Genomic DNA, 23519 nt, shown 5'->3' on the forward strand with positions numbered 1-23519 from the left:
AATTCACAACAAATGGTGTCAGAAGTGGGATCGAACATAAATTAGACTTATAATAATAATACAAGTGAATACGTAAAATAAATTGTGAAAATGGCTACGATTTATGAGCTCACAGTGACGAATTTAAGAAGACATCTCGAAGACAGAGAATTAGCTTCTACCGGAAAAAAAGCTAAGTTAGTCCAACGACTAAAGAACGCTTTGCTAGAAGAAGGACTAGATCCAGAAACTTATATATTTGAAGACAAGCATGATGCTGTCCTCTCGTCGATTTCGAAAGTTTCTTCTGATGTAGCCAAAGTTTCTGGTGATGTAGCCAAAGTTTCCGGCGACATCGCATCATTGGAGAACAAAGTATCCGGCGACATCGCTTCTTTAGAAAGCAAAGTTTCTAACGAGATTTCTTCTCTGGAAAGCAAAGTTTCTGCTAACATCTCTAAAGTCACTTCAGAGATATCTGCTCTTGACGATAGAGTGTCTTCGTTAAAAAACCAAGTTGCTGCCGATATGTTGGCCTTCGAAGAAAAGATATGGAAAGAGATGGAAAGGAAGATGGAGGAAACAGGGACAGCAGAGAGAAGTAACAATCCGATTACAGTGGAGATAAAAGAAGACGAGACGAAATGTAAGTTGGAGACACGGCCGAAATTTGAAGGAAGTGGAGGTTCTATTCATGTTAAAGTCCCAACTTTCGACGGAAAATCATCATGGAACAACTACATGAAACAGTTCGAATCAGCCGCAAGAGCAAATGGATGGTCTGAAAAAGAAAAGGCGGTAAACCTGACTATCGCTCTTCGAGGAGATGCCTTAGATGTGCTTCAGACCATAGCCGTAGAGGAGACCGATGATTTCGAACAACTGAAGAAGAGGTTAAATATGCGATATGGCCACGAACATTTGGAACATGTATATCAGTCGCAGCTTAAAAATCGTAGACAGAAGAAAGATGAGGCTCTTCAAGAATATGAGGTAGATATTGCCAGATTAGTACGATATGCTTATCCAACAGCTCCCGAAGACATGATGGAAAAATTGGCCGTTCAAACGTTTATTGATGGTCTTCGTGATCATGAAATGCAGAGAACACTACGATTAGCTCGTCACAAGACGCTGGTTGATGTTTTATCCGCCGCCCTCGAATACGAGTCAGCTACGCAGGCCTCTGGCGGTTACAGTAAAGTTAGGACTGTAAAAGAGGAAGGAGATGAAGATAAACTTGACCAGCTCTTTAATTTGATGAAAAGCATGACATGCAAGAAAAAGAAGACCATAAAATCAAGAAACTCACCATCAGGAAAACCAGAACGAGTCAACCTTAGGGGGGCAGCTTCGACCCGGAACTCTTCCAAAGACCCTCTTATACTAATAGCTTCTTTGAAATGTCGTGAAGATAGTGTATATGTAGATGGAGACATAAATGGTAAAAAGCATACGTTGTTGGTGGATACCGGAGCGACCAGAACCATTATACGCCCGACAGTTATAAACAGCCGAAAGAAACTGTTACCAACGAGGTTGCGACTTCGGACCGCTACAGGTGAAAATGCCAACATTCATGGAGAAATCCAGGTACAATTGGGGATTGGAGCAGAAAAGTTTGTCCATACTGTTATAGTTGCTGACATCGAAGAGGATGTTATATTAGGAATGGACGTAATGAATATGCATGGATTCCAATTGGATTTTAAGAATAAGGTCATCAAAGTTGGCAACGAGGAAGTATTTCTCCATCCACATAATGACAACACTGTGCAAGCAGCCATTACAGAAGATACAGTCGTGCCTGCGAGAAGCGAAACGATCATAGTAGCGCGACTACAGGGAATTGTAGACGAAGGGAGACCTGTTATGATGGAGCCTTGGAACCACGACGATGAGGTTGGCCGTGGAATCATAATTGGAAAGGAATTGGTGACTTCGGCTAAAGAAATTCCTGTGAGACTTATCAATGTCAACGACTACCCAGTGACCATAAAGAAAGAGACAAAAGTAGGAACTTGTGTACCTGTGACATCCATAATTCGTCAGGCGACAACATCTGATAATTCCAACGACAAATTCGACCAAATGGTTGCAGTTGCAGGACAGTCTCTAAACCAGATGGAGAAAAGGAAATTAAGGGAATTTCTTCGGCAGTATCGTGATATTTTCGTACCGAAAGGAGGAAAGACGGGAAGAACTACCGTTGTTAAGCATAAAATTGATACTGGTAATGCTAAGCCAATTCGTCAAACAGCTCGACGATTACCACAGGCGAAAAGAGAGGAAGCTGAAACGATTGTTCAGGAAATGAAGAAAGACGGGGTGATAGAACCTTCTACGAGCCCATGGGTCTCTCCGGTGGTCCTGGTTAAGAAGAAAGACGGAACGACGAGGTTCTGTGTGGATTACCGTTTGCTGAACAACGTTACCAAGAAAGATAGTTATCCTCTGCCTCGGATCGATGACACATTGGACACATTGGCTGGAAGTAAATTGTTTTCCACTTTGGATTTGAAGTCTGGATACTGGCAGGTAGAAATGGACCCAGTAGATAAAGAAAAGACAGCCTTCACCACAGGATCTGGATTGTGGCAATTCAACGTTATGCCATTTGGACTTTGTAATGCTCCTGTGACATTTGAGAGGCTTATGGAAAATGTGTTGAGAGGGTTATCTTGGAAAACATGCCTGGTTTATTTAGATGACATAATCGTCTTGGGGGAGACATTCGAAGATCATTTGAGGAATTTAGAAAACGTTTTTAATCGACTTAAAGCTGCCCAATTGATGCTAAACCCCAAGAAGTGCCAGCTATTTCAAGGTAAAGTCAATTATCTGGGTCATATAGTCAGTAAAGAAGGAGTGGCCGTGGATAAGGGAAAAATCGATTCCATTAAGGAATGGCCAAAACCAACTGACAAACATCAAGTGAGAAGTTTTCTTGGATTATGTACTTACTACCGGAGGTTTATTAAGAAGTTTGCAGATATCGCTAAGCCATTAACGCGACTTACAGAGGAAGCAAGAGAATACCGCTGGGATATAGACTGCCAAAATGCCTTTGAGACCTTGAAAAAGCATTTAATAACAGCACCAATTTTAGGGTATCCACTGCCAGAAGGAGAGTTCATCTTAGATACAGATGCAAGTAATGTGGGAATTGGAGGAGTGCTGTCTCAGATTCAAGGAGGACAGGAACGAGTCCTCGGATATTTTAGTAAAGTTCTTTCAAAACCTGAGCGGAATTATTGCGTCACGAGAAGAGAACTTCTGGCAGTAGTGAAATCAGTAGAGCACTTCTATCAATACCTCTATGGAAGGAAGTTTTTAATCCGAACCGACCATGCCGCCCTTAAGTGGTTGATGCAGTTTAAGAATCCAGAGGGTCAGATAGCCAGGTGGATCGAACGACTCCAAGAATACGATTTTAAGATTGAGCACCGAGCCGGAGTTAGCCACAGAAACGCTGATTCTCTTTCCAGACGGCCATGCCCAGCAGAGTGTCCCCACTGCAACAAAACGGAATCCAAGGAAGCAGCAGTGCTAAGAACGACGATTGTCAACGACGACTGGACGCCTACTAAGATAAGGGAAGAACAAGAGAGAGATCCAGTTATACAGAAAATCCGAAAATGGAAAGAGGAAAACCGTCGACCACCTTGGCAGGAAATATCAAACCTATGCTCAGTAGTTAAGACGTATTGGGCTCAGTGGGACTCATTTATCATCGAAGATGGCTTGCTCAAACGAGTCCTGGAAAATGATGACGGTTCAGAGAAAAGAAGACAGTTGGTGATTCCAAAGAGCAGAATAGCCGAAGTACTTCGTCAGTTACACGACAGTCCATCGGGAGGGCATTTTGGTGTAAGGAAAACCCTTCAGCGAATTCGGGAACGGTTTTATTGGATGAACAGTTCCGACGACGTAAAAGACTGGTGTAAGAAATGTACTATTTGTGCTACGAGTAACGGGCCTCACCGGAAAAGGAGAGCTCCTATGAGACAATATAATGTTGGAAGCCCGTTTGAAAGAATAGCTTTGGACATTGCAGGGCCATTTCCAGAAAGTGAAAATGGGGGCAAGTACATGTTGGTAGTAATGGATTACTTCACTAAGTGGGTCGAGATTTACGCACTTCCAGACCAGAAGGCCGCCACCGTTGCAGATAAGTTGATCCAAGAATATATCAGCCGATTTGGAGTGCCTTTGGATATCCATAGTGACCAAGGCAGGAACTTCGAAAGTGATCTATTCCAAGGAATATGTGATAGACTAGGCATGAAGAAAACAAGAACTACCGCGTATCATCCGCAATCGGATGGTATGGTAGAACGAATGAATAGGACAGTTGGCAAGTATTTGACAAAGATGGTGTCCGATCATCAGCGAGACTGGGACCAATACCTTCCGTTCTTCACAATGGCCTACAGATCTGCTGTTAACGAATCAACGGGCCAGACACCAGCCAGAGTCCTATTCGGACGCGAAATGCGACTACCTTGTGATCTAGAATTTGGGTGTCGACCTGGAGAAGATGTAGCAGGTGAAGATTATGTGATCGAATTACGAAGAAGAATGGACGATGTACATGAGTTGGTCCGTTCCCATCTTCAGATCGCTAGCGACCGAATGAAGAAACGGTACGATACACAAGCCGAAAAGGGTTGCTTTAAGAAGAACGACAAAGTATGGCTGTATAATCCCAAGAAGCGAAAAGGTTGTTCTCCCAAATTGCAGCAGTTTTGGGAAGGTCCATACCTCATCATGGAGAAGATCAACGATGTCATCTACCGAATAAGCAAGATTCCGAGGGGAAAGCCGATGATAGTACACCATAACCGGTTGGCATCTTTCGAAGGTGACCACGACGTAGATGAAGAAGTGGAAGTAAACCAAGTCCAAGATGTGTCTGACCTCACGTTTGAGGAATTCATGGGTGCCTATGGAGGTACCGGTAAAGCGAGACATGGTGTTACCACTGAAGAAAAGCAAGATCTACTCGCGCTCCCCGATGACTACTCGCTGGCCCTTACCATCCCGGCCAGTATCAAAGACGCACCAGGGTTGGCATCCGTCTTTCGAAGGAAGTTTGGTCGAGTTGCAGAACTTCAATGCCAAGTGCCAGCTCCCGGTAAAACCTTGAAACTCCAAGATGCATCACGTTACCTTTTCTACCTGGTAACAAAAGACACTGCCCGTGACCAACCTACCTACCGAGATGTATGGGAAGCCTTACTTCAATTGAGAGGGCACGTACTAGAGTCCGACGTGCAAAAGTTAGCCATGCCAAAGTTGGAGTGCCGCCAATTAGATTGGAGGGTTATCCGAAATATGGTGGAGGAGATCTTTAAAGACACCGAAGTCCAGGTGTTAGTCTGTTGCAATCCGCATAGTTACTGGTGCGGAGAGAAAACCGTCCCTTGTCATTTTTATACAACTGGAAGTTGTAAAAGAGGGTCCAGTTGCCGATACCAGCATACAGTTCCGGTTCCAGTCCCGACAAGGTTCCAGGAGGAACCATCTTTTAAGAGGGGGGCAATGTTACGATAAATATACTGGCCTAACTTTTATGACTAATTATTCTGTTTTATTGTAGAAATTTCGGTGGAAGTCTAGAACCAAAATTATGGTGAATGAGCCGGCTAAGCTTCTCGATCTTTCGATGCAAGACAATGCGATCTTTCGATGCTGTTCTAGTATATCAGGATTTCGTATATAAATACAACATTTTTATATGGAGGGCCAGTTAATTCTCAAGAGCCGCGCTCGCGAATTTGTTACGTACGAATATAATAAATTATTGTCAGATAAGTTAATATAAATAAAGAAATAAATTAAATCCGTAAGTGCTATAAATATTGAACCTTTTAATAAATTCACAACATACGTATTACTATACGCGAATTATCCAAATGAGGCCTTATTTGATTAAAAATACAATATTATGAACAGCTGACGCCAATGAAAAGGCTTTTCTAAATCAACCGCAAGACTAGATCCTCGTCCCTTTTATTTAAGAAATGGGAGTGGACACTAAATTTGATCAAATCCTCTAAAAATCAAAAAAATCAAACTGATAAAAGTAGTACTTTCAAATTGTCATTCAATCGTCAAATTTTTGCAGCCTTTGCCGCCATTTGAATTGAGGATAGAAGGTGAATTGTTTAGATTACCGCATGTTGGTTATTTATTATTCTGAAAATGCCTAATAACAAAATTGTTTTGTTTATTTATAATCTCCGAATTTATAATCCTCAAGACCTATGAACGATCCAACAGATCGATAACGAATGTAGGAAACTTTAACAATACTAGGATATTCTAATATAATTACTATTTTTATTGTGAATTAACCACAATTTAAGTTTAAATTTTAACGTAGAAATCGAAGCATAAAAATAAACTTATTTTAAACTTAAATTTTGGTTATTCCAGAAGAAAATAGCTTCAGAACAATATTCCAATATGAGTCGAAAATATGGATTAATTCTATTTGAAAGTGGGTCAAATAAAACATTTTGAGGGTAATCCTCTATTCATTAATTTAAGTGACTTTGCATTGTCGGTATTAACTTAACCTCATTCAAATGCAAGTTGGGATTATGATGTGAAGAGCCATAGTTTATGGTTTAAGGTCACCTATGATGTATGCTATAACGTCAACTCGGCAGAGGGAACATGGAAGCTTAGCGATACGTAAAATAATTCTGTAACATCATGTCATACCCTATCTACCAGCCAATTTTTCAGCAGGATAAGTAAAGTTGGAGTTAATATTTTGCCCTGGATTCCCGAGATCCCGTGATTTATCCCCAATTGAACATGTGTGTTACATAACGGGTTGGAGACTTCTTAATTTAGAGCATCCTACTTAAATTTTGTGAGCACTGCGGGTTAGGGAATAGGACGAGACAGACCAGGAGGATATTGATCACCGAATTAAAAGCGAGCCCAAGTACATTCAAGAGTGTGTTACCTACCGTGGTGCATCGTCATATTGTTGATTTACTCCTGTAGGTTATGAACGATATTGAACTATTATTATGAACGCAACTCAGTAATATTGACAATATCATGTTAAAGTCGTCTACTTTAAAATGTATATCTCTGAATTGTCAATGTGAATGAGTAAGATAAAATTAAATTATTAGAAAAATTTTTCACTAGCTAACAAAAAACAAAATTTGTTTAATTTATTAGTGTGTTGTATTATGAGAATGATTTTCGAAGTGGAACTTATTTTAAACTTAAATTGTGGCTTATTCCCAATTAAAATAGTAATTGCTTTAAGATGCCACAAGAAAATAGCTTCAGAACAATACGCCTCTAGGTTGTATAGACCCTATTGAAATTTTGATGGTTTGTTCATTTTGCTACCCTGTAATAATTTATAATGGTTGTTCAGATTTTTATGTCAGTTTATTAATGGTGTCCGCTTATATGGAAAACCACCGCTTTGTATACGGAATTAAGTCATGACGGATATTCCATATAAAATAAGATGCTTTCTAATTATAAAATTACTAAATTTACATTTACCTGCATTTTTGTAAACAACCTGGGGAATACCCAAATTCTTGTTTTTATAGATTCTTGGTAGGAATAAAATTAACTTGTCCGTGCAAAAATTTAAATATTTGAGTTTTAAAGTCATGATCATGAAGAACATGTTGACCGTATTTGTTTCTAAGATAAATATTTCAGTAAGGCTATAATTGCAGGAAGTATTAACATTTACATTTGAAATTATACTAAATATAAATAAGCTATACAACCTTTTACAGCTCTGTATACTCTAATAGACATAGTATTCCATTTTTTAAGCATTTGCATACTATTTTTTCATAAGTAAATTAAACATGAAATATCTGACAGAGGATACAGTCTTACCACTCGCTGTAAACTCGGTTATTTTAAAGAAACATCAAATTCGGTATTAAAGCATTAATAACCAAGACAGCCACATCCTCATTTTTTTTACATACCAATGGGTCACGTGACACTTCATTTGAAAGGTTATCAAAATCTAATTCGAAATATACCGGGTGTGCTAAAATAAGCGGGATGGTCGAATATTTCGCGAAATTTACATCAGATCGAACAATTTAAAAACACGTCTTCAATATTTTTCAAAAATCTATTGAATGATATCAAATACGACCCTTCACCCCAAACGCTGTGACGGGTTGTAGATAACTTTGAAATCTTAAATGGGAAACTCCAATTTTTATTGTAGATTTGGATTTCTTATGCAAAAATAAGTAACTTCTATTCGACACATTTTTTCGAATTGTTGATAGATGGCGTTATAATTAAAATAAAAAATAATTATGTTAATACCCTTCGAATATTATGAAAACGGTCTAATATCTCGAGTAATACACTTCCAAATAAAAAACCAACGTTTTAAATCTATTTTTTTTAAAATCTATTCACTGGCACCAAACATGACCCCCCATCCCGATCCTGAGTGAAGCAACTTTGAAATCTTAAATGGAAAACCACATTTGCCATTACAGATTAGGATTCTACGTAAAAAAGTTATCAAGTTTTATTTAAATTTTTTTTTCGATTCGTGATATATGCCGCTGTAATCACAGAAAAACAAATACAGATCAGAAGTCTGAACTAATTTTTATGGTACTGAAGACAGTTTTTTACGATTTTTTGCATAATCCGTATCTTCAATATAAAATTGTGGTTCCTATTTAAGTCTTCAAAATTGCCATCAACTCCACCCCAGGGGATTGTGGGAGGATTATGGTTAGTGTCATTCGATAGATTTTTGAAAAATATTAAACGCTTTTCATTTGGAAGTGTATTTTTCGACATATTAGACCGTTTTTATAATTTTCCTGGAGTATCAGGATAAATCTTTTTTCCAATTATAGCGCCATCTATTGCTAATTCGAAAAAATATCTCGAATAAAAGTTACTTATTTTTGTATAAAAATTAAAATATACAATAAACAATGGGGGTTCCTATATTTAAGATTTTAAAGTTGCCGCTGAGTCGTGTTTGGTGTCATTCTATAGATTTTTGAAAAATATTGAATATTTTGTTCTGTTTTTGACTCGATGTAAAAATAGAATAAGAACTTATTCCACACTTACCAAAATGTGTACTGTATGAGTACATAGTAAACCAACGAAAAGTGTTCCAAAAAATCCTACCGCTAATCCAGCAGCTTTAAAAGCTCTTGGCATAGCCAAAATTCCAGTTCCAAGAGAGCTTTTGACCAGATGGATAAAGGCTCCACTAAACCTGAAGGAAAAAAAATGGATTTAAAAGTTTGTTATCAAATTTTGTAGGTTAGAAAATACACATAAAATAAATCTTCCATTCTCAAAAAACAGGGTATAAATGTAAGATTAAAGCTTTTTATAAATACAATATATTTCGAAATAACAATAAACAATTACGTTTTTATGTTTAAAATTTTTATTTAAAAATTCCTTTATAAAAGATATAATATTAAAAACTCTATTGGGCTACACCACAGAACGTTTTCGGAATTAATATTCCATCTTCAGTGCTATCCTAAAAGTAGAACCATGGATGTACATGTTTGAAGTCACTAAATATATGAGTTGCTACCAACAAGTCCTCGTAGACACTTTATCTCAGGACTAGCAACCTCCAGTGGAGTCTTACGTTGCCATGTTATCTATTCCTGTTGTAACTTAAACATCATAGTTTATAAAGTTAAAAATGTAACTAAAAGTTAATTTAACAACATTTAAAGGGCTTTTACCCATATATTTAGTGGCTTCAAACATGTACATCCATGGTTATACTTTTAGGATACCACTGATGATGAAATATTTTTTCCGAAAACGTTCTGTGATGTAGCCCGATAGGGTTTTTAATGTTATAACTTTTATAAAAGAATATTTAAATACATTTTTGTGATATATCCAGCTACAGACATTTAGTTTCCTTGTGGAGATTAAAATTTTGTTATAAAGTTTGTAAAAATATATTTACTTGGTTTATAAATTTATTGTATAATTATTAATAATAATTAAGAGCATCGTTAGAAAGAGCTCATAATAAATGAATAAAATAGTTAAACAACGGTTAATTTTTATGAAGGTTTATTTCGTATTGTCTCTCATCTACAGAGATTGTGTCTCTATCATTGTTAGAATAAGGTATCGATAAAATCAAGTAAGTACTTAACAAAACATGGGGGTACCAAGTTAACAGTAATGTGACTTATAGTGTGATTTCATAACCATTTCTAAACTTATATTAGATATACTAACCACAGCTTTATGCTTATATATACCGTTGATTGTTATATTTATACCACTTTTATACAACACGTGGTATAAAGAAAATAACTAAAATTCCTCAAGCTGATAAGCTTAGTTAAAATGATCTTAGACAAAATAAGAAGTGATGTAGACTTCAAAGGTGTATTCAAAAACTTTGAAAGTTAACAAGGATCAGGTAAGGTATGGTACTTCTAGATGGGACATATATTTAAGGAGGAACATTAGATATAAGGAAGAAACACAATTTAAGCAAAAAAATTATATATTTGTAAAAACATTGCATTATTCCAAAAGTGAAAAAAAAATGAAAAGTAGCTTTGTTGATAAAAACAGTTATAAGAAAATAATGTCATTTGCTATTAATACCTAGTATTTCCTTCTCTAGCCCTAATAACAGCCTGCATACATCATGACATTGTCGTAATTAAATTTTGAACATGAAGTTGGTCCAATTCGTCCTATATTGTCTGAAGAGCCGCACTAAGCTCAGGCAAGCTGTTTGGGAGCGGCAGCCGAACTTCGTATGTACCATAGATGTTCGATTCAATTTAGGTCAAGAAGAAAGTTGGCTAATTCATAAAAACAATCCCGACGTCTTGTAGTATTGACTAACAATTCTCGCACGGTGGAGATGCGCGTTATCGTCCATAAAAAGAAAATAAGGCCCTATGAATGGTGCAAAAGGTAACCACATGCTTATCTAAAATGGTTGTTGTATACCTTGCTACTATAATAGAACCTTCATCTAAGAACTAAGTCAATACGGATGTAGGAACTTACACCAGCCCAAACTATAGCTGAGCCTCCTCGATAGGTAATACTGTCGGCAATATTGCATTCGGAAAATCGTTCACGTTGTCTTCTCCAGATTTTTTCGCGATCATGTGCCTCAAGCAAAACCTGGGCTTACTATCCACCTATTTACATCCATATTTTAGACTTCGTTCAGGCGATTAGTTCAGGCTAAACATCAAAGTTTAGTTGTCGCGAAAATAATAACAGTACTGGCAAAAATAAAAAAAGACTGAGAACAATGACGAAAAATTAATAAAAGAAGCAAAACATTTTGGACAAAAAATAAATTAAAAGAAGACCAAATTCGTGAAAATCTGTGATGATCAAGAAGATAAAGAGTATATATTATTACGGTACAAGAAGATGAAGAATGACCGTATATATTGACAGAACTTAGAAATTTACATATCTACTGTAAAAGTAAAGGAATATGAACATTAAGATAAAAAATAGAAACCAAAATTACAAAAGAAAATCAAAGCATGATGTACTAAAAGACCTCATAAAATCAAAATGTTAAAAAAAAAACAAAAGAGAGAATATACACGACCCTGTAATGATGACACCTTCAGCGTTTTCCGCCAGCTTACCATCTCTGTAAAGATATAAATCGCCTTTGATAACGAGAACCAACCACCGAATTCGATCAGGAGTCATGAATGTGTTGCTTGTGTGAGTCCATTTCAAAAGGTAAAAGAAATAATAAATTAGACTTACTCACAATCAATTTAATTTAACTAATCAGACGACCGGTTTCGCTTTCTACAATATGCAAAGCATCTTCAGGTCACGATACAAAGTTAAATAAATGCTGAAAATAATAAACCCATATTAGGGTGTTGTCTAATAAAGATAAAAAAAGATAGGTGATATAAATTATATAAATTACAGTAATTATGCCAATATTACATGTCTGTGGTTTTTCAAAATGAATAAAATGTTTAAGCAGACAAGGTTAGACCCACAAATTAGTAAAATAGTCTATTAAACTGTAATGAATTAATAAATAAACAAATAAATAAAACATTACTTACATGCCGGTACTCTATTAATTGATGGTTGAAAGAACATGGTTCAAACTATCTTGTATTGTTGATTGGAGAACTCAAGTCAACTATTGTAATTGTTTAACAGTAAACGGGGCAGTTCATGAGGAGACGTATTTTATCCAATGAAGTAGAGATAGGTAAATGTAATTGTTTGTTTGATGAAAGTAATGTTCTATACCATTAAGTTCTTTAAAGTTATTTATATTTATTCTGGAAATATATTTATGAAATGTGTGTTATTTATGGAGATTTTTATTTTTGTTTTGGAAGGTGACAGTTGTGAGACAATGAATAAGAATAGATGTACAAATTGTGTGGGTGTGCAATTATATCAGCTTGTAATTATCAAATTTCTTTGATAAATTTATGTTGCAATATGTGGCAAATGGTTGTAAAGTCCAATATATAAAGTTAAAAATTAAAATTGAGACACTTTAAGACACACAGAAAACACACAGAAAACACTTAAAAAAACGGGGGGACGAAACAGACATTAAATTTAAAAAGGGGAGGATTTTAAAAGAACTACATCTCATACTTGGAGAAAATGAGGTTTTTATGTTATATATCAGATTTTAGAGGTAAACTTGACAAATGTAAGTTAAAGTGTGACAGTTCTTCTTCTATTTTAAATGCTGTAAGTTAAGCTGTAAGTTAAGTTATCTAGTTTTATGAAATAAGCTGATATTAATAAATGTCTAAAAAATTTTAATTTTAGATATCAAAGTTATTTGATGTGTTAATATTGGCACACTTTAACAAACTTTAAATAATTAGATTTCAATGTAACAATATAAATGATTGTAATACATCTTCTATGATAACTAACTCAGCTTAGTCAAAGTTACAGAACAAACTTAAGTGATTATTTGGTAATTAAATTAAATATGTACATTTGTAATCAAAATGTATAACAAAATTACAAACTTTCTTTGAAATAATTGTTGGTGTGAGTTATCTGTCATGGTGTGTATAAATATTTTCAAATATTTATTCCAGTTCTGATATGTTAATATGGAACTTAAATAATAAGCAAATAAACTATTGATGATAAAATTATTGATAAATTAAAGAAAATTGACTGAATTATTAAGCATTCAATAGTTAGTTGGTAATTTTAATATCTGACAGTTGGGACCGGAAATTGGTTATACCAACAGGTAAAAAGTTCTCTATTTAAACCGGTGTAAAGCAAAATTATTCTTATTTCAATTTTTCTGTACCATGAGCAGAAATATCATCACACCGACATGAACAATGGTGAGTTTGTATAATAATTTCTGAAACACTTTAACAATTTCAAATTTATAGCAGTTTATAGTAAAAATATAATATTTCTATTTGAAAATGTTGATTTGCATATTATTAAGAATAACAAAAATCCATTTAATTAATACTGCTAGTCTGAACGACTTTACAATGTTGTGTTGGGAACAATCAAACCACGTGTTGAATTTGAAATATTTTGTAAAATGAGTGTATTTCGAAACCAGATGGGATGTAATAATAATTTTGGGTTAAATAAGTTGAGGTACCATACCAGTTCAATACTGATATTTAATATAGTTTTAGGAAAATGTAGTTTCTAGTAATATGTTACTGAAATTCTGTGAACAAAAACTCCATGGGGGACCATATTTTAAACTTTATGTAGAAAATTTAAATAATCCAAGAAGTATATCAAATGTATTTGAATGTATATGGGATTCTGGAATAAAGTATTGTTTGACCATGATATTGAAGTTAATTCCAAAAATGCATGAAGATAATGGATACTACATGGAAACCTCATATGAAAGTTGATTTTGGGGAATCAATTCTATAAGTATATGGGTTTTAGTGTGGAAACCAGGAATGGAGTGAGATCAGGTAATATTATTTATATTAAATTTTATATTAATACTGAGTATACTGGTGTGTATTCTAGTTCTAACTGTACATTTAATGTATCTGATGTGTGATTTTTTAGGGATTTTAATATTTCTAAATGTTCCAGGTTATTTAGTAAGGAGCCTTTATTACAAGTATGAAGGATTGTGAAATCTGTTTGTGGATCAAAGCTGTGGTTTTTTCGTCGGATATGTTGGGAGAAGTGTGATTGACCCGATGTTGGACGTTCTTGTCATTTACCTTTCGATCAGGAGTATTGATCTGGTGAGAGCTCCTACCCGGGTCTCTGAGTATTAATCAGAGGCCACCGTTCTTACCGTTTCCCGGCTACGATCAAGTATTGATCGATCGCTTCCATTCCTCGTCTGCATCGAGTAGTAATCGATTGCTTTTGTTCCACGTCTACGTCGAGTAAAGATCGACCGGCCACTTCCAACTTAGATTAAGTAATGATTATTCATCCCCTGGTTTTTGGGTACTGACCGAAGATCGTCCTTTGCGTTATCTTTTCAAGTATCGCTAATATTTATTTTTTAATATTTATTTACAAGGATTCATCTTTTTATTTTTATTGTAAATATTATAATATAGAAGTTAATTTTATTTTTGTTATTTATTTTATTATATTTTTATTTAGATTAAACTTGTGTTTCATTGAGTCTGATATCTAAAAGAGCTACCCGTCATAACAGAAATCATGTCGACGGTTATTTACGGATCTGACATATGGGCATTATAAATGGCCGAAGAAAAAAAAAATCAAAAAGCTGGAAGAGGAGAATTCTACGATCAATTTACGGAGGATTTAACACACAAATAAGAAAAAGAAGTAAGAAACAGTTAGGCTGTACAATTAAGCAAAAATACCGTCAATAATAGATTGCAGAAAATAAGATGGCTAAGAAATGTAATGGATTGGAACAACAAAATGGCCAAAAATGATATTACAGGAAAACAATCAAAAAGAAAAGCACGGAAAGACTAAAAACAGATAAAGTAAAAGTATTCCAAAAAACCTGTATAAAATAATGATTGAGGACTGAGGAGACAAGGATGAAGATTTAAAAAATGGAGAAAAGTGTTAAGAAGAGTCAAGGAGAAATTGTGAGAGTAAGTATAATACTTTAGTGTCAAGCAGTGTATTTTAAAATAATCAGTTATACTATGTTAAAGTAAGTACTGCATATCTTTTAATAAGAACGTAATATTCGAATTTCAGCAACCGAACTTAGAGTAGCACAAAGAAGAATAGAACGCTTTTTACTTGTACTGACTCCCAGAAACAGAGTTAGAAATAAAGAAATATGTAGGACAGGCGTCATAGATGTCATAGAGCGCATAACATGGCTGAAGTGTAACTAGGCGGACGATGTGGCCAGAATGAATGACGGGCGGTGGATCAAAAAAATTACAGTGTGGAGACCACGAGCAGGCAGAAGAAGCAGAGGTAGACCATATACACGATAGACAGAGAACGTTAAAAGAATCGCTGAGAATTGGCTGCAAGAAGCTCAAGACTGTCAGTACTGGAACTGGAAGAAATTAGGGTAGAATTATGTTCAAATTTGGACACAGAATGCTGGTTGGCATTAAATTCTGCATATTTTACAAGAGAACTGAAGTTTATATGACGTCATCTTTTCCAGTATCGCAGCCATCTTGAATTTTTTTAAATAGCAATTTAGGTGATATGTCAAAGAAAAGCTTATTTCATCTTTTTTTTAATCATGGTAACTTGGCACAATAGTAAATAATTAACCAAATAATCGAAGAAACTTTTTTAAAAATATTCAATTTATCCACGTTTTAAAAATGATAGTAGCTTGACGCAATAACAAATAATTAACCAAATAACTAAAAAAACTTCGTTAAAAATATTCAATTAAACTGAATTACAGTGAAATTGTGGTAACAATATGTTATCTCTAATTGACGCACATATGACATGAATTTCACGGTAGCTCTTTAAAAAACAAAAATAATATTAGTAGGCATTGAGATAGTAAACAAAACCATTATTATTTGCCTATATACGAACTGATAAAGTAAAATGATAATGGCGAAATTAGAAAAAGAAAGAATTCAAGTACTCATATTAGTTGGATTTGGTGATCGGAAACGAACGTATGAAGAAGCAAGTAATCTTTTGACCGATTTAAATCCTGAGCTCCCTACTATAAGTAGATAAACAGTGTCCAGAATAATAAAGACATTTGATGAAACTGGTAGTGTAAAGGATCGTCCAAGGTCTGGTAGACCGAAAACAGCAACTAATGACGATAAAACTTTGGATATCCTATTAAACATTCAGGAGAATCATAAAGTGTCTACAAGTAAACTGGCAAAAAATCATGATATTAGTAGAAAGTCTGTACAGTCCATTTTACATGCACATAAATTCCATCCACACAAAGTTCAGACCCATCAAGAATTATCTGAAGATGATTTTGATCGCCGATTAGAATTTACCGTGAAACGATAACAGAGAAAATAAAGACGCAACACATTTTTTTAGACTTTGTTGCGATGAAGCCACATTCTGTTTAAATGTTTATGTGAACAGGCATAATTCTCGATACTGGTCAGATTGTAATTCCACTGGATGAAAGAGATTCATACACAATATCCAGAAAAAAATAATGTCTTCGCTGGTTTGGTAAAAAAACATTTAAGTGGTCCTTTTTTTATTGAAGGTACACTGACCGGAGTTAAATATCTCGACCTTCTCCAAAATCAAATTATACCTGAAATCAACCGTTTGTTTCCAAATATGAATGTATATTTTCAACAAGATGGTGTACCTCCACATTATCAAATAGACGTTAGGCAATATTTAAATACAATTTTACCTAAGAGATGGATTGATCGAATAGGTATGATAGAATAAACGGAAAGATTGCCCGATTTGACACCACTTGATTTTTTTTTCTGTGGGGTTACTTGAAAAACGGCGTTTATATTAACATACCAACTAACCTAAATATAGCATACGTCGTGAAATCCAGTTAATTACTGTAGAAATGATTAACAATTCTATTCGCAGCTTTCACGATAGATTTTATCATTATCAATCAACAAATGGACCACTTCAGCACTTTGTTTAAAAAAAATTGTAATTTAGTTCAATTGTATACTAGCGTTATGAGTTGTAAAATACCATCTGTATAAAAGTACATGTTTAATATTTTTATCAAAGTTTATTCAATTATTTGGTTAATTATTTATTATTGCGTCAAGATACTATCATTTTTGAAAAGTGGATGAAATAAGTTTTTCTGTGACGTATCACCCAACCTATGTTGCTATTTAAAAAAAAATTAAGATGGCGGAGATACTAGAAACAATGACGTTATACAAACTTAAATTATCTTGTAAAACATGCAAAATACGTCACAGCAGCTGTCAAAATTATTAAAAATTGCTTATTATTATTATTGATTTGTAAATAAAAACATGAAATTAACATCAGAAAGAGTTTAATTATGGTTTACTTTAAATTAAAATGTAAAATAATAAAATTGAATAAAATATATCAGTCAACATAACCTTAAAATGTGACGCATTTGATTTTAATTAAATATTTAATTACAATTAAGCTTTGATTAGGGTTCGAACAATCGGCCCTTAGTATTCCAAAATTTTATCATTTTACGTTAATTCGTTTTAAAGATAAAGCCTTGTTGCCAGACTTTCCGCAACCGTGTATAAAAATCACATTCGATTTTTTAAATAATTAATAACATTCCTGAATATTACAACATACTTATTTGTCATACTTTGATTGATTTCTAAGATCTTTTTGTTATATCCTTATCTTTGAAACAATCAATATAAATAAACTTGAAATAATTTTATCTCTATTTGTATTTAGGGTTACCTCAAATTTTGTAATTAAATAGATAAAAATAATCTCATATTAAAATAGTCAAGATTATGTAAAACATATATACTTGATTAATAAGCGGATTTACGGTCTGCATTTCATCTAAATTAAGATATATTTAATTATAAGGAAATGTTAACACTGTTTTTACGAATGGATAGTTTATCATGGAATTACTAGAATGGAGGGGCCACCGTGTTCCCTGTACATGTATTGCACCGAATAAGTTTGAGCATAAAAGTACCAACGTAAATCGACTCCTATAACCACTACAAACTATACAACAATTAGCTAATGAATTGCGAACAATTTGGGAAACAACACGCCAAAATTTTATTTATAATTTAATAATGATATTCCACACAGAGTAACAGACAGCATTAAGAAGAGCGAAAGACGGACATACAATGTATTAAATTGTTTATAAACGTGGTAATAAAACAATTTTGTTATTATGACTTTTCTTGAATTTTTCAAATATTTTATATTATTTATTTTATTAAAAAGTATTTTTTCTGCAGCCGTTCCGAAAATAACACTTTTGGTATCATTTTTTAAATCAAGTACCATTTTACACAACTCGTACCAAAAGTAACTACTTTCGGGACTAATTTTTTTCACTTTTGGGACGATTTTGGGTATAGTTTATTTTACGAAAAATGGTTGAATGCTTAATGATTGCAATAAAACCCGACCGCAAGTACCCCAGCCTAGTCAACATTAGTTGAGCAGGTAAGTATTCAGGTAAAATTGAAGCTACTGTGGAGTGTCGTGATTTTGTTTATATAATAAATTCCTAGTAATATAAAAATGATTAAAAAATCGTATAAAATTACAAAAACGATTCGAATACATTTTATTTCATAAAGTTGTAAACATTTTAACAGTGAGTTTCACTATCAATGGTTGATCTTTTAATGACGACAATAAATTTGTTGATCGTTAAGTATTTCCTGGAATAATTATACAAGTTGCCTCTATTCTGTATAATTTGTAAAAGTATATAAAACCGATGAAAAATTTTTAAATATACATTTTGTTTCATTTAGTTGAAAGTGTTACCAGTGTTATACCTATTTATACCTATAAAACAGCATTATGTGGCGTCCGTGGAAAAACATTGATGGTGCTTCTTCCAGTGTTCCAGCAAAGAAAAAGCATTTATCTGCTGACGCTAGAGAAATCGTAAAAATAATATATAGTTCTTTACTTACAAGAGGACTTACTGCTAATACTGCTGCCAGTGAAATATCTGATTTAACGAAAATACCTCTAACCACAGTTAAAAGAATTACATCAAATCCCATTAAGTCAAGAAGGAAGCGTAAGGATGCCGGTTCTACCAAATGTATTGACGAAAGTCATAAAGACATAATAAGACGAAAAATTTACACAATGTACGAAGTTCAACGGATACCTACATTAGATGCTTTAAAACAACGGCTTACTAATGACGATACACAAATAAACTGTAGCCGCATTAGTCTTTGGAGAATTTTGTCTAAAATGGGCTTCAAATATTGTACAATTGACAAAAGGCAAGTGCTTATGGAGTCCCATCATTTACAAAAGTGGCGTACTGAATATATAACTTCCATAAGAAAGTACCGTACAGAAGATCGACCAATAATTTATCTGGACGAGACATGGTTTGACACTCATAAAACACCATCCAAAGGATGGTCGATTCTTCCAACAGGTGTCAAACAAAAGCTTCATCAAACAAAGGGAAAAGAATAACAATTTTACATGCAGGATCAGAAAATGGTTGGGTCCCAAATGCCTTATGGCTTTCTGCAAGGAATATTAAAGACCCCTGCGTGGACTACCATGAGGATACAATGGCAGAGCTTTTTGAGCAATGGTTTAAGAATTGTCTTATACCTAACCTTCCTCAAAATAGTGTGATAGTAATGGACAATGCAAGTTACCACAGTCGTCAATTACATAAGTCTCCAAGTGCAAATAACACGAAAATTGAAATTCAAAACTACCTGTTAGAAAACGATATATGTTTTGAAGAAAGTTATTTAAAACATGAACTTTTAGAAGTGTTAAAATCATTTTCTAATAAAAAAAGTATATGTTTGTGACGCATTGGCCGAGGACATGGGACATACAGTGTTACGGCTCCCGCCCTACTATTGTTTATTTAATCACATAGAGCATATGTGGCACCAACTAAAGTCAAATGATAGGTCACAAAATGTTTCTCCGACTTTAAGTGGTAGTGTAGTTGAATTAATAAGGAAATGTGTTGATGATATCTCCCCAGAAAGTTGGAAAATTTCAATTCGCCATGTAATGAACGTAGAAAATTCATATGTTACCTTGAATCACATAATTAAACTAATTTTTATTAATCTTGAAGAACGTTTTCGTTCAGTTTTTCGTTTTCAATTCCAAGAAATGGAAATCAGCAGTGAAAGTGAAGCTGAAATGATTCCAGATGAGATTAGGAAAACTGCTAGACAATATTTATGAATTATTGCCGGTAAAGTCAAGAAAGAGGTATGAATTGGTCTACGATTCATTTCAAAAATGGAGCAATGATAAAAATGTACAAACTATAAATGAAGATGTTTGGCAGGCGCTTGTCGTCGTGAGGAGCTTTGCGAAATGAATTTAGATGATATAGAAGATAAGATAACCATGTTACTGATTAAAATTCCCAATTCTAACGAACATGGAAAGAACCTTTGTGGTTATTGGAGAAAACATTTCTTTATACAGAAAATATTTGTCCTTACGTCAAGCAAACACACCGGATCGTAGATTATTTGTATATTACAAAAGTGGAAGGTGTACTATACAACCTATTGGTATTCACACTTTTGGAAAAATCGCCTGCACTGTTGCTGAATTTCTTAAATTACCGCATCCCAAAGAATACACCGGGCACTGTCGACGAAGGAGCTCAGCCACTTTATTGGCTGATAGTGGTGGTACTATAACTAGGGTGACCATTATGTACTTTTTTTAGTAGGACAGTACTTTTTTTTTCAAACGCTGTCCTATTGTACTTTACGATTGATGAAGTACACCTAAATGTACTCTTTTTTTAATTACACAAGTCCTACTTTTTGTCCAAACAAAATATAATGATTCGAACGATTTAAGAATCGATCTTTTGCGGAAGAATCAGAATCGCCGATCTTTAGCACTACTATTCTATCAGCAACGGATCGGCACATGAGTCACTCGCGTAACTTCTGTGCCCGCTGTAAATTAGTCTGTTTATCTTTTAAATTAAATTCCGGTAGTTTTTTCCGGAAAAGTAAACAATTTCATCATGTTACCGCCTTGAAAAAAAAATGCTATTTTAACGCCGAATTGCAAGCAAAAGGATACAACAATCTATTCAGCATATTAAATGCTTCTCGTGGCAAACCCTTGATTCGAATTGGTTGTGTGGCACACATTTTTAACAACTGTTTACAAAAAGCAACGGATGTTTGACCAATAGACATCAAGGTTATTGCAGTCAAGATTTTCAAGTATTTCTATATTTTTACAGTCAGAGTGAAGAAACTAAAACAGTTTTGCGATTTTGTTCTTAAAGCATATTTTTTATCGATTGATAATTGTCCAACAGTTCTAAAACCGTTTTTTCAAAACCCAATCAATGAGGCATGGATGGGGTTTGAGCATAACATAGAGTCTCTCTTCCACAAACTTTTTTTAGATGTAGAAGGTGACAAAATATGCGCAACAGAAGCCGCTTTGAAGTTATTCTTACTCATAAATAAGCTTCAAAATAACTTAAATGAGTTATTTTTACCGCTTAAAGTAAGAGAGTCACTTTCAAAACTTAAAAATATGGAAAACCTTGACCTTAGTGTAAACTATCGGGATATCGTCATCATGCAGGTCAAGAAGTTCTATTCAAATTGTGTAACATATTTGAAAAACTGGAGTAAAAATTTAAGTGAACTAAAGCTATTTGGATGGGTTAACTTGAAAAAACAAGTTTCTTGGGCTGAAATTTTGTCGTCGTGTGAAGCTTTCAAGGGCTACATGGGTCCGATATTGAATCAGGACGAGCTGGATGAAGTTGGTCTAATACGAACCTACGTTACAAAAGACAAAATCGCAAACTGGAATTTGAAAAATATTTCTACTGAAGATCGATGGCTCGAGTTTGTTTTTTTGTCTGCCTGGGACCAGTGCGTCGCTTGAGCGGTTGTTATCAAATATCAATAACTATTGGAGTCCCAACAAATCGCAGTTGAAAATATCTACTCTGGAGCCAACATGCAAGTCTTCACAAACTTCAAAGTTTCGTGCAATGAAATGTGTCAGTTCTTATAGAGTAAACCACAACTTCTGAAGGAAATTCATGGTTCCAAAAAGTACAACGGGTGCCACTATTATAATCAAAATGTTCAGGGAGGAACGTCGAAAGAAAATTAGCTTTTAAAATTTATATATCTGTTGTTTGTTTGGGTTCATATGACTGCGGATACTAAATTAATCCATTCGCTAGTTTTACAAATTTTTATTTATTAGTCATTTTTTATATATACATAATTTATATATAATACATAATTTATATATACCTACATAATTTACCTATGTACCTGTTTGATTTTAAAAAAATCGTTTTCTTATTGTTTGATTAAAGATTCGTAAAATTTTGACCAGAAAAATTTCTTAGTCATTAGCAGTGTATTTGCTTAAAAATTATAAGTTTTTTTTTTGTTGAAAAATTATGGTCACCCTAACTATAACCAACTTGAAAATACACTGAGGATGGAAATCAACTAATGTAGCAGAGGGATACGTAGCAAATTCTTTAAGAAATAAAATTCACATAGCTTCAAAGATTGAAAATGGCCGCAACCAAGTTATTATCTCAAAAAATAGTAAAAGTACTGACACGTCTAACACTAATTTCAATACTGTCACTTCTGTTAATATTCCTCACAATATCAATGTAAATAATTGTTATAATTGTGTTATTAATATCCATAAGTAGATTTTTCAAATGTTGAATTCACGTAAGTAACTTTAAAGTGTTTAATAAAAATTCATAAGTAAAGTTTATCCATATATTCTTTTTAACATACAGAACGGCTGCAGAAAAAATATTGTATTGTATTCCTTCCTACTTCCCACTTCCTATCCGTCTCGTAAAATATCACTTTCGGAACTTATTACGTAAATTACTATTTTTGCTTCTTTTAACTGCCAAACATATTTTACTTTTATTAATTTCGAACGTTGACACACATAACAAATATTTTTCTAATATCCACTTCAATTGTTGAACAGAATATGCTTTTAGCATGTTGCAGGTTATTTAATTATGTAAATATAATATGTTACTTAATATTACTTAAACATAAATAACACTAAAGGTTATATTTATTTTGACAACTGACATACCCATTTTTTTTGGTTTTAATAAGATCATAAGAAAATTGAGAAGAAAAATTTTTCTACTTACGTATTGGGATGTTCAAGTTCTCTGTGTTCATACTGATTATATTCCTTAATTAGTTCCGAGTCAATGGGAACCTTTACAGGTTCATTCTTATTTAAAGTTGCTCTGTAAAAAAAATACAAGGATTTACTAAGGTTATTTACATCTCAACCGCACAAACAAAAAAAAGTAAACGAAGTAAAATTGTAAA

General features: G+C 33.9%; 1 protein-coding gene across 1 annotated transcript in view; it reads right to left on the reverse strand.

Annotated features, from left to right (window-relative positions):
- Positions 1–23519, reverse strand: part of LOC140436797 (proton-coupled amino acid transporter-like protein pathetic) — a 100655-nt gene that overhangs the window by 23820 nt on the left and 53316 nt on the right. The window contains exons 3-4 of the mRNA XM_072525889.1: positions 23333–23434; positions 9100–9250 (exon numbers count right to left, since the gene is read on the reverse strand). Coding sequence (XP_072381990.1) covers positions 9100–9250; positions 23333–23434 — 253 coding nt within the window. The remainder of the gene's footprint in view (positions 1–9099; positions 9251–23332; positions 23435–23519) is intronic.

The sequence above is a fragment of the Diabrotica undecimpunctata genome, chromosome 3 (genome assembly GCF_040954645.1).
Source record: "Diabrotica undecimpunctata isolate CICGRU chromosome 3, icDiaUnde3, whole genome shotgun sequence".
NCBI lineage: Eukaryota > Metazoa > Arthropoda > Insecta > Coleoptera > Chrysomelidae > Diabrotica > Diabrotica undecimpunctata.